The sequence below is a fragment of the Hypoxylon fragiforme genome, assembly GCF_022984875.1.
Source record: "Hypoxylon fragiforme strain CBS 206.31 chromosome Unknown GGS25scaffold_8, whole genome shotgun sequence".
NCBI lineage: Eukaryota > Fungi > Ascomycota > Sordariomycetes > Xylariales > Hypoxylaceae > Hypoxylon > Hypoxylon fragiforme.
Genome location: NW_026054763.1, coordinates 1,914,752 through 1,930,115, shown reverse-complemented (window position 1 = coordinate 1,930,115; position 15,364 = coordinate 1,914,752). Strand labels below are relative to the sequence as shown.

General features: G+C 50.7%; 5 protein-coding genes and 1 non-coding gene across 6 annotated transcripts; 2 read left to right on the top strand and 4 right to left on the bottom strand.

Annotated features, from left to right (window-relative positions):
* The first annotated feature begins 725 nt into the window (after positions 1–725).
* GGS25DRAFT_t92 lies at positions 726–816 on the top strand. The gene has a single exon. It is a non-coding gene; the product is annotated as a tRNA-Arg (tRNA).
* Positions 817–840: 24 nt separating this feature from the next.
* GGS25DRAFT_420148 (alpha/beta-hydrolase) lies at positions 841–2,433 on the bottom strand. Its single transcript, XM_049258553.1, has 2 exons — positions 2,341–2,433; positions 841–2,273 (listed from the first exon to the last, which is right to left on the bottom strand). Exon 2 carries the CDS (start codon positions 2,266–2,268, stop codon positions 1,087–1,089), a length of 1,182 nt encoding a protein of 393 aa, XP_049113978.1. The 5' UTR covers positions 2,269–2,273; positions 2,341–2,433; the 3' UTR covers positions 841–1,086.
* A 1-nt stretch (position 2,434) lies between these two features.
* On the bottom strand, positions 2,435–4,370 carry GGS25DRAFT_420147 (pyridoxamine 5'-phosphate oxidase-domain-containing protein). Its single transcript, XM_049258552.1, has 2 exons — positions 4,328–4,370; positions 2,435–4,048 (listed from the first exon to the last, which is right to left on the bottom strand). The coding sequence occupies exon 2, from the start codon at positions 3,662–3,664 to the stop codon at positions 2,867–2,869; it is 798 nt and encodes a 265-aa protein (XP_049113977.1). The 5' UTR covers positions 3,665–4,048; positions 4,328–4,370; the 3' UTR covers positions 2,435–2,866.
* A 215-nt stretch (positions 4,371–4,585) lies between these two features.
* GGS25DRAFT_504094 (ribosomal protein S30) lies at positions 4,586–6,104 on the top strand. The gene is made up of 4 exons (XM_049262108.1): positions 4,586–4,827; positions 4,894–4,919; positions 5,270–5,374; positions 5,445–6,104. The coding sequence occupies exons 1-4, from the start codon at positions 4,794–4,796 to the stop codon at positions 5,466–5,468; spliced, it is 189 nt and encodes a 62-aa protein (XP_049113976.1). The 5' UTR covers positions 4,586–4,793; the 3' UTR covers positions 5,469–6,104.
* Positions 6,105–6,729: 625 nt separating this feature from the next.
* On the bottom strand, positions 6,730–10,317 carry GGS25DRAFT_534166 (uncharacterized protein; the record flags this gene model as incomplete). The annotated part of the gene is made up of 11 exons (XM_049265736.1): positions 6,730–7,578; positions 7,694–7,893; positions 8,034–8,091; positions 8,173–8,332; positions 8,450–8,505; positions 8,589–8,983; positions 9,042–9,054; positions 9,183–9,311; positions 9,413–9,956; positions 10,018–10,104; positions 10,196–10,317. 11 exons carry the CDS (start codon positions 10,315–10,317, stop codon positions 6,730–6,732), a joined length of 2,613 nt encoding a protein of 870 aa, XP_049113975.1.
* Positions 10,318–12,923: 2,606 nt separating this feature from the next.
* Positions 12,924–15,074, bottom strand: GGS25DRAFT_524703 (uncharacterized protein; the record flags this gene model as incomplete). The annotated part of the gene is made up of 1 exon (XM_049264655.1): positions 12,924–15,074. One exon carries the CDS (start codon positions 15,072–15,074, stop codon positions 12,924–12,926), a length of 2,151 nt encoding a protein of 716 aa, XP_049113974.1.
* Positions 15,075–15,364: the final 290 nt, after the last annotated feature.

The window sequence follows — 15,364 nt, the reverse complement described above, 5'->3', positions numbered from 1 at the left end:
GTTACCTGATGCTTGGAGGCCTTGGGACAGCACGATATCCTCTCCTTTGACCGTACTTATATATCTATACCAAGGCCAGTGTATAGGGCCTCAATCTTCACCTCGTATCTTCGAGGCTCAGGTCATCTTAAGGGCACTTCCCTAGGACAAGAGCTATCTTCACACCTCACATTTTCCAGTGCTAATAGTTAGGTAGGTATAGTATCAAAGTATCCCTTCATCGATACGCCCGTGAATTGATATTACATATGAACCCAGGGCAGTACGGAGTGACATTATCAGCTCACCTTAGGTAAGCCACCGTCTAAGCCTCTGCTTCCGTTGGATGTATTGGACAAGGCAGGCAACTGCGAATCTCAGCTGAAGTGAAGCAGGGGGTTCCTATTGGAAAGCCAGCAAGCCATGTGGAGTAGAGTGTGTGCGGGTAGGTGCAGATAAGTAAGTACCCCCTGAATGATATCCTTTTTTTCTTTTTTTTCTTTTTTCTCTCTCTTTTCCCTGATCGTAGCTACCGTTTTTGGTACATACCTACTACCTAGTACTAAGTAAGATATGTACCAACGCTACTTCCCCCATTCACGCCTTCCTTCGTTAGCAGGCAACAACAGCAAGGACAAACAAACAATCAAGGACAATCGACGTAAGTATCGTTAATATATGGCTAAGGCAAGCATTACTCACAACCCAAATATTCAAACCCAAGTTGGCCCAGTGGTTTGAGCCTCGCCGCACTAGAGAAATGGTCAACTCGTCGGCCTCCTATTGCAGCTATGATCAATAAGCCGAAGATTCCCGGTTCGAGTCCGGGGTGTGGTGCCCTTTTTTATATTTTTTGACTTTCTTTATTCAATGCTGTCCCTTCCTGCACTTTCAATGTACCTATGTATTCGAACCATCCCATCCCACTCTGACCTACACATGCATAGTACATACTAGGTAACATACCAAGTAATTAGGTACTACATGTAGGTAGGTATAGAAAGATGCCATAAGCACTGTAGGCACCTATCGTTTGCAACTATTAACACATCCATGAATACCACACAACCACCCCAAATCTACAACAGTCCTAGGTACCTATCAGCCTCACAACGTCTCAAAGAACCTCAAAATCTCCTCTACCACCACCTCCGGCTGTTCCTGCTGCACCCAATGCCCCGCGCCCTCCACCAGCCTCACGCCCCTAAAACACCCCCTCTCCACCGTCCTCGGATCCTCATACCCCTCCAGCGCGCCGGGCTGCTGATAAACACCCCAGTCCTTAACGCCACCGAGAAACAAGCACGGAACCTGGATAGCGCGGCCCGCGAACAGAAATAAGTCGCGGCGGGCCCGCGGCGTCGACGCCGTCTGCGCGCGGTACCAGTTCAGCGCGCCCTGGAACCCGGTGCGCCGCCACTCGTCGCAGTACACCTGGAGGTCTTGCCGGCTGAGCCAGCGCTCCCCCCCCTCCGCCTCTTCTTCTTCACCAGCCATATTCGCCGCCACCGTCTCCGGCATCGACAGCCCCGCCCGCATGATGTAGTACTCCGGCATCTCCTGCAGCGCCTGCGCACTCCACCCGCTCAGCGGGCGCGGCGCATTGCCGGCCCAGTCCGCGGACTTCAGGTGGAAGTACCCCCTCAGGAACGCCTCGAGCCCCTGCGCCGGGTTCTCCCACTCGCTCGCCGCGCCGGGGGTCGAGTTGTACCACTTGTAATGCTTCCTCGGCGGGCTTAGCTCCGCGAGCTCGGCTTGTATATCCACCTGTTCACTCTTGTCATCGTGCTGTCTAGGTTCCGGGGGCCGATGGTGCGGATGACTCATCTGGATGGTCGACCTGAAAACGTCCGGGCGCATGAGCGCGGCCATGGCGGAGCTGACAGCCCCAAAGTCGTGGCCCACGATGCTGTGCGCGGCGGTGTAGCCGAGCGCGCGGACGAGGCACACGAGGTCGCGCACGAGGTTCGTGAAGACGTAGTTGTCGACGTCCGCGGACGCCTCGTGCGCCGGACACCCACGCGTGCGCCCGTACCCGCGCTGGTCCATCGCCACGCAGAGGTAGCCGGGCCCTGCTTCCGCTATGCGGGGGAGGATCTTGCGCCACGAGAATGCGAGCTCTGGGAACCCGTGGCAGAAGAGCACAAGGGGCTGCCCCGGCGAGCCGGACGTGAGGATGTGCCAGATGAGGCCGCAGGATGAGTTGCAATCGACGTAGGCGGAGGTGATGCCCGCTGGTAAGGGGAGCTCTGGCATTGTTGAAGTTTGTTGGTCTGGAGCGGTACTCATATTGGCTTGTACATAGGTGGAGTTAGTAAACATTGAAAGTTATATATGTACCTAGGTAGGTTAATGGATCACCTGTAGTCGAGCATGCTTCCCGGAGGCTATGCGAATTGAGTACTTAGGTTGGCATGTATGCATGCACCTGGATGGAGTTCAGGGGGTCATGCATTAGATGTAGCCCCGCAGATGTCGACATAGGCTGCTTACGGGAGTAGTGTGACCTCATGTGTAGTTACGTCAGCGAGGAACATTGATGAACCTCCTGAGAAACATAAAGCTCGCTATTAACTTCAGGATTTCTAGCAAGCTACCTAAACTACATGAAAAGTAGTCAAAAGAAAACTCGGTATATTCGATCATGCTTCTACAACATCAGCGCTAGTTGTATGTCAAATTGCTTGCTTGGTACAATGCTGCTATCATCAGTTCTTATTCTAACATGTGCGGGCATATTGTGACAAAAAGATGTCGTCAAGTAGAGCCCAACCCATCACATAAATCTTTTAAGGAAGAGGAAGGGAAAAAATCCGGACAAAATCGTGATCTCGGTGAAGCGGGATATCCATCTTCATCTCGGCTTGCTGTATTCGAGACCAAAGTTTCAGAGATCCAGCATGCTCCACTCGTCCCAGCCCTTCTTCTCACCAGGCAATCTCACAACTTCCCACTCCTTTCTAGTAACATTCTTCCACTCGTCGACGGGGATCCAGCCAATGTATGCTCTGTCGCCAAAACCACCGATCCAATAGACCTGTGTAACGACCAGCCTTACGAATTGGGATTCGTGAATCTTGTTGCCGGGAAGCCAGTACTTTGCATCGGGGTGTGTATCCACGAAGCACTGCGACATGGCCTTGGTGGCAGCCGGGTCAATCTTTTCGATATAGCCTAGTAGGCTGAACCGCGGGAGGTTGACAGCACTGTAAGGGACAGTTTCTTTAGCGTCCTCAGTCCGTCCAAATAGCCAATCGGACCAAGAGTTGGACTTGATACGCTTGTCAGGTGGATACGGTGGTGTCCATTGCTGAGCTAGACTGATGTTGGAACCACCCTGGACATTTCTGAAAGTGGTTTCGATGTTGATAGCTAGGAAGGTAGGGTTGCCTTCTTCCTCGCAGTCGGCCACATATTCTAGTAGCCCAAGGGGCATGCCACCGAGGCCATTAGGTTGACGATTGCGAGACGTGTCCGGGAAGACGGTGGCTAAGGTTCCGAGCGGAGTAAGAGCCAAAATTCGCCGACCAAGTACGGCGGATTCATACGAGGTCGGAATACGATACTCTGATGCGGAAACAGGAGGGTTCTGGAAGATGTACTGTGGCTCCGGGGCGGATTCCGCTACGCAAGAGCGCGTGGCAGCCAAGGAGAAGACGAACGGCAGACTGCCTGAGAGCTTCATGGTGGAACGTGGTACCGTACGAAAGCTAAACCTTGAATATGTACTGCTAGGTAGGTAGGTGCGGGTAGATAGCTACTAAGTAGGTAGTGGTAAAAGCTACAAGGTGAACGCGTCGGAGCTGGCGGAGGTTGGACGTTTCTTAAAGTCACGAAACGATATTTAGAGATCGGCAAGAGGCTTCCAATACGAGAATAACATTCAAGATTGAGCCTGTGATTTGAGCCCCTAATTGAATGATGGTTTGATCCTTTGGATGGCGTCTAGCGGTCAAATGGTAGTTGTTTAAACGAAGAAACAGAGCTGCGAGGCCGGCGACCGGAAGTCAAACGATAGCCATGTGAATGATGTATCAGGTGGAACCCGCGAACCATGCGGGATGCGGGTCTGGAACTAGGTCAGTATGGTACTAGAGCTTGTCCTTGGTAGGTTTAGTCATCTTTCCAACATTGAACGTTGTAACCTTACGACTTCAAGTTATTACCCTGCCCTACTATGTAGGTATCGTACATACCAAGTAGGTACAGTGTCTTTAGGGGTTCAAATACCATCAATGATGTGGAACTTGATATAGATACATTGATGTCTAATGGAATGAGAGATGAGAAATGAGACATGTCAACTCATGTAAGAGGGCTTGTTGCATGAAAACTATGCAGTAATTACCTGTACTATGATGCAGGATCACAGGTGTAGTAACTGTAACTAGTTATTGGCTTGGAGAGGGGGCGTATCCGACTGTTAGAGCCAATAGATTCAAGTCCCCCTCGGATCTAATCTACGTACTACCGATAAATAGCCGGGTAATCTTGCATTCATCTTTTAAATGAATAGACATAATCTTATGTATCTAAAGCTTATGGCCTATGCACTTATAATTACTTGACTAGCTATGCATTTAAAGCTCAATAGTCACCTGACCAGGGTTTGTTTAACCCTTTCCGGAAATTTTGACGAAAGATTGCTTGCCGGTGTGACTCTTTCTTCCTTCCAACCCTCATCATCCGACTGAGTGCCAAGGCTTTGGAATTCATCACCCAAAATACATAGCGCCCACATTCGACTGATTTCTTTCCACTCTTCTCAACAATCCGACCAAGAATCAGTCTCGACACATCCAAAATTTGACAATATGGGAAAAGTTCACGGCTCTCTCGCCCGTGCTGGTATGTTTTCTTGATGGCATCCTGTTGAGATTATAAATGACATTGCTGACAATATCCTGAATATAGGCAAGGTCAAGTCTCAAACACCAAAGGTTAGTTATGCTATTATGTACACCATCATTCCGACGATCCAAGTTTTTGCGACGAGGAAGCGCGCCTATAATGTCGATAATTAATTCTTCGACTGCGACTGTCATTGCGACCGCGACCGACTCTCCGTCATTCGACTTCGATCTTTTTTTCCTTTTCGCAACCGGATTTAATGATTCGCCACTCGCTCTCAATGAATACCGACCAGCAAAAATTCACCACGATCAACTACTACTTCATCACTCCATCGACTATGCGCTTCCTCCATCGAAATCATATTCTTCTTCAATTGAACCATGAAATCTAAAACGATTAAAAGGGTAATAGACTAATATAAGATATGTCAAAATAGGTTGAGAAGCAAGAGAAGTCCAAGACCCCTAAGGGCCGGGCCAAGAAGAGACTCACATACACCCGTCGTTTCGTCAACGTCACGCTTACCGGTGGCAAGCGAAAGGTATGTCTTCTTTGCCTCACGCTCAACTCAATATAATCCTCCCGTAATATACTAACACGCGTCTTTATAGATGAACCCCAACCCTGGCACTTAAACGCATTAATTGCGCTCACCCGCTAAAGAGCAGCCAATGCCATACTCGGAGGATTTGGAAGGCGATGGATGAGTAGGCATCCACCCATGCCTGGCTCTGAGCGTCCACCTCCGCAACGTATGGCCGACAAGAAACATCTACTCTATTATGATCGGAAATGAACAGGAGATGGAACGGCATGTATAGATGCCCATGGGTTTGCATCTACATTTGGGAGTCATACGGAATTCATCGTTCTGGCTTGGTAGTCACTCGCAAGCCTCTCGTCTGTACGTAAGCAGGTATTGCTCGGAAGGCGAAAATCAGAGGACAATAATATTCTCTGTATATTGATCTTGTTGATGGTGACTGGCTTTTGGCATTCCGGTGATGTGACTTGCTCGTGTGTATCTGGGTCCGTTTGCCATCACATCTGTAATCTTTTGTCTATGTAGATGAGAGTTAAGTACTAGGTACCTAGGTAGGTATCTGCTGGACATGCTACGCTCATCACACGTCTAAAGGGGCTATAACCGCTAGGCTGATATCAGTGGACGAACAACTGTTTTTGTTAGTTGAGTTTCCCTGGTCTGGTTTTATAGATATGCATTCAAGGAACGCTACCTATCATAAGTTTAGTAAGGAACTTGGAAACCCATATTAATATTTCCCCCCTATTATCCTTCAGGGTGGCCTGACATGTTTCTTTACTGAGTGCCTACCTACATGCACATAGAAAGATACAACTTCAATTTCTTCGGTTACATACAGTCTCGAATCGAAGATATATCACTATAGTCTCAAAACTATCCGCAGACCATGAATACCTAGGTAGGCACATGCCTAGTATCTGTGATATATATATCCCCTAGCTAACCCTCCACTACTACCTATCTACCTACTCGCCCATTTTCCAACATAGAACCCGTCTTATCCATCCCTATATCCATCCATCCATCCACCCATAGCCTACCGATCTCATACCTAGATATATTCCAAATTCCCATTGATCCTGATACCCTCCATGCCCATCAGTCTGTTTGTCTGCCTGCCTAAAGCAAATTCCATCGTTACCTAATCCCTCGCGTAAAACCAATATTTTCTTTTCCCTCTCTTCCCAAGCCCAGAATCCTTTCCTTCCCCTTCCCTTCCCTTCCCATCCTTACATCCCTTATTATTCCCTTTGCTATCCCAATCACTATCCCTATCCCTTCCCTCGCACACAAAAACACACCCCCACCCCCCAATTAGTTCAGTAGGGTTACCCAGGTAAGGTAAAGCCTCACCCCTGCGGCAAATAACTAGGAATCTCATACGCAGCATACATGACCACGCCTCCGCCGCCCGCGCCCGCGCCACCCCCGGCCTCGTCCGTCCCCGTCGCCGCCGTCCACTGCGCCCCCGCCCCGTCCACCAGCATCTGCAGGTTGCTGTCGAAGCCGTCGTTGAGCGAGGCCTGGAGCGCCGGGGGGAGGTCGTCGTCTACCTCTTCCACGCCTTGGTCTTCGCCGATGTGGGGGTTGGCTGTTGAGGGGGAGGGGGTGTAGTATGGGGTTGGGGTTGGGGTTGGGGTTGTTGTTGGGTGGGGTTGGTGGTATGCGTGTGGGTGGTGGGCGGATGATGCGATGGTTAGGTCGAGGGGGGTGGTGGGGTAGTAGCTGTTGTGATGTTGGTTGTGGTTATGCTGCTGCTGGTGGTGGTGTTGGTGGTGCGGGAAAGGAGAAGAGGGAGAGAGGAGGGGGTAAGGGGGAGGGTGAGAGTGCGGCGCAACGTTCAGCAGCTGCTGCTGGCGGTGCGTACTTGTGCTCGTCGATGCCGTCGCCGTCGCCGTCCCGTACGCTGGCGCTTGTTGCGATAGCGGTGGTAGACATACGGGCTGCAAGGGCGCATAGCCCGCGGTCCCGGTGGCTTTGGTTTGCTGCAAGGGCGCGAGTCGGTGGTGCTGGGGCGGTTCCTGATACCCTGCTGCCGCTATCGCGTGCTGCTGTTGTTGCTGATGCTCCTCTGTGTGCGCTGCTGCGGTTGTCGGGGGCGTCGAGCGCACACGATTGAAGTCGAGGGCTTCGGATTGCACGCCGCTTGTGGTGGTGCGGGGGTGCATGACGCTGAGGGCGTAGGGTTGAGGTTCCTTCTGTAAGCGACGATGTTAGCTCGCTACCTGCATACTTAGGTAACCCAGTACCTATGGCATGGCTTGATATTGCCCGGGTGTGATATTTCACACGGCAAGGGGGGGGGTTGCCTACTCCATCGGTCATGGTACCGGCTTGGAATGATATCCTCTTTGGATTCGAATCCTCGTACCACTTCTCCAGCCCATTGCACCAGGTCTCGGCGAGCGGCCACGCCTTCTGGCATCCGCGCAGCACGGTCACGATGTGGGTGTACATCTTGCGGCCTTCCGCCTGTATCGTTTCGAGATTTTGTCCGGCGTGGTGGGCGTCCACTATGGTAGGTAAGCCAAAAAAAAAAAAAAAAAAAAAAAAAAAAAAAAAAAAAAGAAAAACATATTGAAGAGCTAGCTGGATTCTCGTTTAAAATATAGGGGGTTGTCCGAAAGGGGGGAAATATAAAAATGTTCCTTACATTGAGGAAATTTGCACAAATACGAGGCCAGTAATCCGCAGCCATATATAATGAAGCCCTATCAAAGTTTCTTAGCATCCTCTTTCTCCCCCCTCTCTCACATTAAGCCATAAGGAAGGGGTGTATGGACTCTACTCACTGCCATCTGAGAGCCGATCTTGTCTATTCCGAACCCCTCGTCGTAGTGGGCCTCGATTTGCGAGTACAGCTTCCTGACGTTGAAGAACAGTTCCGCCGCCATGTCCTTGTAGAACCTGACCTCGGGGTTCGAGGGATTCCCCTCGGCGAATCGAATCATCCTAACGCGGGTGTGGTTAGTATCATACATAAGTACATGCCTGCCTGGTTGGGTAGGTAGGCATATGAAGCGTGTGAACATATGGACTTCAGTTGGGGGCACCTACTCTTCCATATACTCCTTCCGGAGCACAATGTGGCAGAGCCGCATGCAGCCCGTGAGGCCTAGGTACGACTACAAGACACCAAGATTTAGCCAACAAGATCCTATTCGTATCCCAAGAGTCCCCAGTAAGCACAATATCCCCCGCCACTCACCAAATCCTCAGCAAAGCTCTCGTACCCCCGCAACAGCAGCACATTAAACGTGTGCTCGTTCGGCAGATTCCTCTCGAACTCCAACAACCGTCTATTCAGCTTCCCGTACTCACTGCCCCCATCATTCGGCCTCCCGCGTTTTTTATTAAATAGCACGCGTCGCGCGACGATGCCCCAGAGGTTGTGCACCTGCATCAGCGACGCGAAGAGTGACCGCGGGTTCAGCGACGTGAGAGAGGGGTCCTGGATCGCGGGCGGGGTCCCCTCGAGGGCCGACCGCCGCTCGGGCACGGAGCCGGCTTCGAACTCGGCTTCGCTGCTGGGGAGGAGCGCGGTGATGTCGTTGGGTGCGAGGGAGAGGGGTTTGTAGGGGCCGGAGCTGAGGTTGTCTTGGCCTAGAGGGTCGGTTAGGAGATGCTCGGTTTAGGGAAAGGAAAGGGGAGCAGTCCATACTATGTAGCATCCACTGTTGATCCAAAGCTTGATGCATTAGCCCCGGATTCAAGTTCGAATAGAGAAATGTGGAGGAAACGAATTGCACCAAAAAAGGGAGTAAATAAAAAGAAATCAAGGATATTAGCTTGGGTAACTCACAAACGTGCGTCTCGCAGACTCGGCCCTTACACGATGTTCCACGGGCGACTGCGACGTGATCGGGCTATACGCCTCCTCGCGATGGAGGCGCATCAAAGCAGCCATTCGGAACGCGATACCTGCGCTGATCTTTTCTCCAAGCGTGAGCCACATACATACATACATACATTACATCGCTGTCTTTTACTCCCTAGCAGCCCAGGGAGAAGAGTGTAGGTTAGGTATCTTACGTAGCTAGTATTCGACTTGCCGCACCCCTGCTCGGCAATGCTCAGGAGATAAAACGCCTGGCACCTTTCAAGCGTCGGCTGCTGGTAGAGCTCGTGGACGGCGAGGAACTGGGCCTTGCGCATGAACTCCGCGGCGGCGTCGAGGCCGTCGCCGCCGCGCAGCGTCCCGTCGAAGCGCGCCGAGATCGCGAGGATGCTCAGCAGCAGGAACGCGCTCATCGACGACGGGTTGTCCCGCACCTGCCTCGGGAACCGCTTCTTCGGGATGAACCCCAGCTGGTAGTAGTTCCGCGTGAAGGTGTTGATGCCGTCGACGACGACGTCGACGCTCGGCAGCAGCGTCCAGTCGTTTTCGAGCTTGGGGGGCTTGAAGAAGTCAGAGGGGCCGCCGCGGATGAGGTGAGCGGTGGTGGTGGTGGTGATGGGCAGCTCTTTCTTGACTTTGACTTCGGTCGTCGTCGTCGTCTTGGCCTTTTTGTCGGCCCGCCGGCGCGGGTGGCGGAATGACCGGTCTTGGTCCGAGTCGCCGCGGGTTGGGAAGACGCTAAGGTACGTGTGTAAGCTTCGTGGTGGTGGAATAACCCGACGACTGGAGGAGCACATACCATTCTTCCGACACGTTCGCTTCTCGACATGACTTGCAAGGAGGAGCTGCCTTGTCATGGATGCATTTGCTGCGCATCCGCCGACATCTACCGAGGAGTTCTGTTTAATAACATTGGCAATATTCGACTAAAATAAGTACCTCTATAGGTACTCAAGAAAGAAAATGAGATACTATACCTTCGGCAAGCAATAGGAGCTCGGCGCTTGATAGGCGGCGCGCCAGGGTCCGGAGTGACGGCGGTAGATGGCGTAGTCGGGAGTGGAGACGAAGAAGCGGGCTTGGTCTCGGGAATTGGCATCGTGGCCGCTCATGTGGGCTCTCGGATAGGTCGGTTTGCGAGCTCTAGAGTCACACAGCAGTCCTAATTAAGGAACTAGGCTGGGGACTTGCTTGGTCGTGAAACTAACTTAGTAGGTATCTGGCTAGCTCAAAGCCGCCTTATGGGACTGTATCCACGGTAAACTAACTAGTCCGATCCAGGGCCTGGTCTTGGGTCTTGGGTCTTGGATCTAGTTATTGGCTTTAGTATATCTAGTTCCTATTTTAGTCCCCTTTGCTACGGCCTTGGATTAAGGCGGCACCTGAAAATTACCCGTATATGGTTATATATATCTGCCCAGATATATATATATGTATATGTATAGCTGAGCAGTAGAAACCCCTCCAAAGATCGAAGCGGGGAGAATTAAGTTATGAGGTATGATGGCAAATGGTCTGGTTGGACTAAATAACCCGTAGTAGCCTTATAGGATGAATGATCCCGTCGATCTTCGTTTGTGGAAGAAAGCAAGTTATCTATTTCAAACCCCTGACGATGGTCATCTCTGATACCACCTTATCCGACTTGTCCTGATTCCAGGTAACTATGTGTAAGCTGTTGTAGGCTGTAGGTAATAGGCCCAAGTTTCTCCAGAAATTTCATAAAGCGGGAAATAGTTGCATTGTAACGTGATGGGTGATGGGGTTTTATACCTATGCGGTAAAAAGATCGAGTAAGATATGCAATGAATCAATGAATCAATGATTGAATATAAATATGATTGTATGGGCATGGCAAAAGCCGCAACCTTACTACTATGGTACTTACTGTACTGTGTACGGGGCATGTGTGTATGTACAAGACGATACAGCTTACAGCTCGCTTGCTATCTGCTACCAGGCCCATGTAGTATTGAATCTAATTCTACGAATCAGAAGTCCTCGAATTGGGAATTAGGGGCACAGCCAAGCCCTACGGCCCGCCTTTTGGTACGGAAAGGATCCGGTAGTACTTACAGTGGTAGCATGTATATCAATGGGAAACGATCTTGAATTAATGATCCTACAACCCAAAACCTCTCTCTCCTATTGTGTAATTGTGTGAAACTTCTCTCTTCTTTGAATTTCAATTTCATATTTGTTAGAGTTAGTGTGATGGGCCTCCAAGACCCAATCTGGTATTTCAATTCGCCAAGCGGTTGGCGATGTCGAAGCCAACGATCTGCTTTACGCCGCCGCCACTAACAAAGGAATTTAGGTGCGTGCCTAGGGGTACTGATCGCTGATCGCTGAGTGTCAACTGGTTGAGAAGTCCGTGCTCCTCAGGGTGCTTGTTACCTACTCCACGGTTAAACCGGTGAAGGATGATGACTCGCCTGCTTGATTCCAAGATTCATCAAGATAGGTTCAGCCGTCTATCATCCGCCCAGTCGGCACTTCACCGACAGCTAGCTACTGCATACATACATACATGCTATAATAGCTGCCGAGTACCTATGTAGGCAGGTAAGCCAGCAAGGGGTGTGAGTAGGTGCAATAATCGATTTTGCTCTTGCGCACATAATGCCACACCTATCCCTCATGTCCCCGTGTCTATAAAGGTTTGGCCAGCCCTGTTGAACTGTGCGACACCACAAAACCAATCCGATGGAAGCCGAGACCGGTGTCTTAGGGGAGGGGAGGGGGAGACTAGATGGCCTGATGCTGTCACAATTGTGCCTGTCGACAGGGCCCCCCAACGGTGCTATAGCCTGTCACGGGCACTCGTATCACATATAATGACCAGTCATTCGCGCGTGTGCGCAGTCAGCGAACCAGGATTTGTACCTAGGTAGGTAATTAGTTAGTTGACTGGAATCATCACTACGGACTTCCTCTTGGTGCGCAAGAAGTCGAATAGGTCGCCAATTGGTAATGTCGAATTTTAGGTAGCCATGGAGTTGAAAACACGTACCTGGGGAGCCAATTCATACAAGTTGAGATAGCGATTATAACGATCAATATTCTCGTCTTGTGCGAGGTCACTAGAATAAAACCAGATTAGACCAATACAAAACAGCCCTGGAAAAGATGGTTGAATTTTCACGAAAACATCAAGGTATCACGAATCACGGCATGGCATAGAAGACCAAAATTGGAATATAAGTTGTACGGTCATTGTCGACCGTAAAAATATCATATTGTTAACACATCGGATTAAAGTGATTCGGGCTTCGGACCTCCGTAGTCGCGTCCTCGTGGACTACTATGCCCAGGCCTCGCGAGCTCCCCTTTCGAGCTCGCGATGCTTCCAGTTATCAGCCCTATAGTCCCAGTCCCAAGCCGATCCAAAGTCCCTGAGACGAGTCCTCCTAGCCCGGGGGAATTCTACTTGTCCACGTCCGAGACAGATAAATCAATAAACTCCAGAGAAACGCCGGCCCGCTAAAATGCTCCAATGCCGGCACCAACGACCCCTTCGCCGCGGATTCCCAACCGTGACGGAATTCTAATCACTAGTTATTATACATAATGGTCTAAAGTGCCAGCGCTGTGAAGTATGTACGCGCGAAGATAATGTGATGGCGCTAAAGAATGGACCTGGTACGGGGCGAAAAAAAACGAATGGGTTATTATAGTGGTATCATATAATCGTCATCTCGAATATTAATGAGTCGCTTCTTCCTGATCAAAAGCACCAGGGATCGCGAGCGAAAGTCTTCGGGTTGTTGTAGTTTCCGGGGTTTGAAATTCTCCCAGATCAAGAACAGGAGTTGACTGGTTCGGTGCCACATCAACGCTTTGCTCAACAGATTTTTCGGCATGCTGCTCTGGCTGCTCCGGCTGTCCCAGCTTCTCTGGTTTCTCCAGTTGTTTCGGCTGCTCCAGCTGTTCCAGCTGCTTCGGCTGCTCTGGTTGCTTTTCATCCGAGTCAGGTGCCCCCTCCTTCCGAATCGATTCAGATTCGCTGAATTCGATTGAGGGGCCCACGGCTACCTCTATCCTGCTTTCATCGACTGAAGTACTATTTGCATCTTCGCTGTTCCGAATGGATCTTTCACCGAGGCTACCAGAATGCCCATGGCTGCTCGCGGGAACAACGCCACCGCCAATGCGGCTCCAGAACATTTGATCTCGCAGTCGGACGCTTTCTTCCCAAGCCCCTCGCTCCGAATCGGCATCATCAGCACGCCAGTGTCCATCCTTGACCAAGCGCAAGAAACCGAGAAAATCGCAAGTCGACCTTACACGGTCCAGGCAGTACTTGCAGAGAGGATATCGCTGAGCCGAGTCCGACTCGCTCGTCCGGAAGCGGTGATTTCGTAAATGTGGCGTATCCTTACGCGCCTCACCGCAGAGGGAGCAAGGATAGAACTGAGGCTTGCTAATAGATTGGAAAGGAGTATTCGTGGGCACCGGTTCTACAACAAGAGTTCCTTCGATCATTGCATTCAGCACGGATCGACGTGCGAGCCAAGAAAGACCTGGCGCCATGTCAAGGCGTAGGGTGGGTTCAATATCCTCAGCCAAAGCTCTCTTGTAGAATTTGGTGTCTTTCAGTGCCGGCAGGGCAAGAGTAGAGGGAGCAGATTCCGCACTAATGATGGAAGCAGGAGTGTTGGGTGTTTGCGGAGAAACGTTAGAACTTGGCGTCCCGAACGTGGTAAGAGATGCCGTCGAAGAATTTGAAGGGTTCGAAGCATGTCTAGAACCAGTGAAACCATAGAGAGGGTTGAGTCCACTATACGATATTGACGGGGTACGACTGCTCGATGCATTTCTTGACACATGTACGAGTGAGACAAAGTCATCATACGCAGGAAGGTCGGTCCTTAACACTGGGTGAATAAGGTGATGGAGATTTGTTGGGTAGGTGGGCGATAACTCGACGGCACTGGGATGATGCGAGCCTCCCTCAGATATTTGGGTAATGTCGTCTCTTGCGTCAAACCTACTAAATCCTGGCGACGAAGGTGCGGTACCACTATGGTCATCACGCTCAGCCGTCATTTGCTCCATGACGATCTTGAGCTCTATTAGTTGTTCTTGTTGGGATCTTAAAAGGCTCTCGGTATCGGCTAATTGCGCTTTGAGTTGTTCGTTTTTCCGATGAAGGATATCTTGTTCCTTTTTGGCATTCTCCTTGGCCGTGATAACCATATTGTTCGCTTCCTCGAATAGGGAGACTGTGAGCAATTCCAGTTCCTGCTCTATCTTCTTCTTGTCCTTCTCCACTTCAGTCCGCATTCTTTTTTCCTCAACAATACGTGCAAGAAGCTTAGCCTTCTCGGCCTCGGCGCTCTTACGCCTTATCCATACATCGCCTGACAAGGTTTCCTGTTGCCGTGCCACAACATCTTCCAATTCTCGGACTCGCTCTTGAGCAGCTTCTAAATCCTGCCTTGTCGCCGATAACGTGTCGTCGAGGTTGGTTTGGTGGTTGATCGCGTTAATGAGCTTCGTACTTAATGTAGCGACCTCCTGGTCTAAATCGGGATGGTGATTGCTGCTTCCTGAGGTACTCATGGCACGTGTTCTAGGGTCAGGTAGAGTACTATGATCTTGGTCCACCATTAAAGAGTTTTGTGACGGCATCCTCCTCGGTTGTTGTTGGGGACTGTGAACACTGGGGACCATTATCTCGGATACGTTTGACGAAGAATGTGACTTTGCTGGTGATCTAGACCGGGAGATAGCCGTCGGCGGCAAGGCCGAGAGCGATCGAAGATGGCCATAGGTACGCTGCGATCCGGGGCTAGGGCTTGGGCTCCGGTGCTGCGACCAGGCCGCGACATGCATGAAGCTGATCCGGGCCATGTTAGTTCAGCACGCGATAGAATCGGAAGGTTATAGATTTGGTAACCAGTATTATGGAATGTTGAAATACATGTAAAGGGAGTTATGAGGAGAAATAGGTAACAAAGCGCATGGATAGACAGGTGTTAGGACTTACGAATCCAGCTTGACGGCTGGCGGACCAAGAGGTCCAGAAAACGCCGCAACTCGCTCTTGTGTATTTTGTACAATGGGTAGATAATCGAAAGATAGATGTCAAGATAACAGATCACTAAAAGAGACTAGGTTGGCTTCGAAAAGGAGAAGAGCCG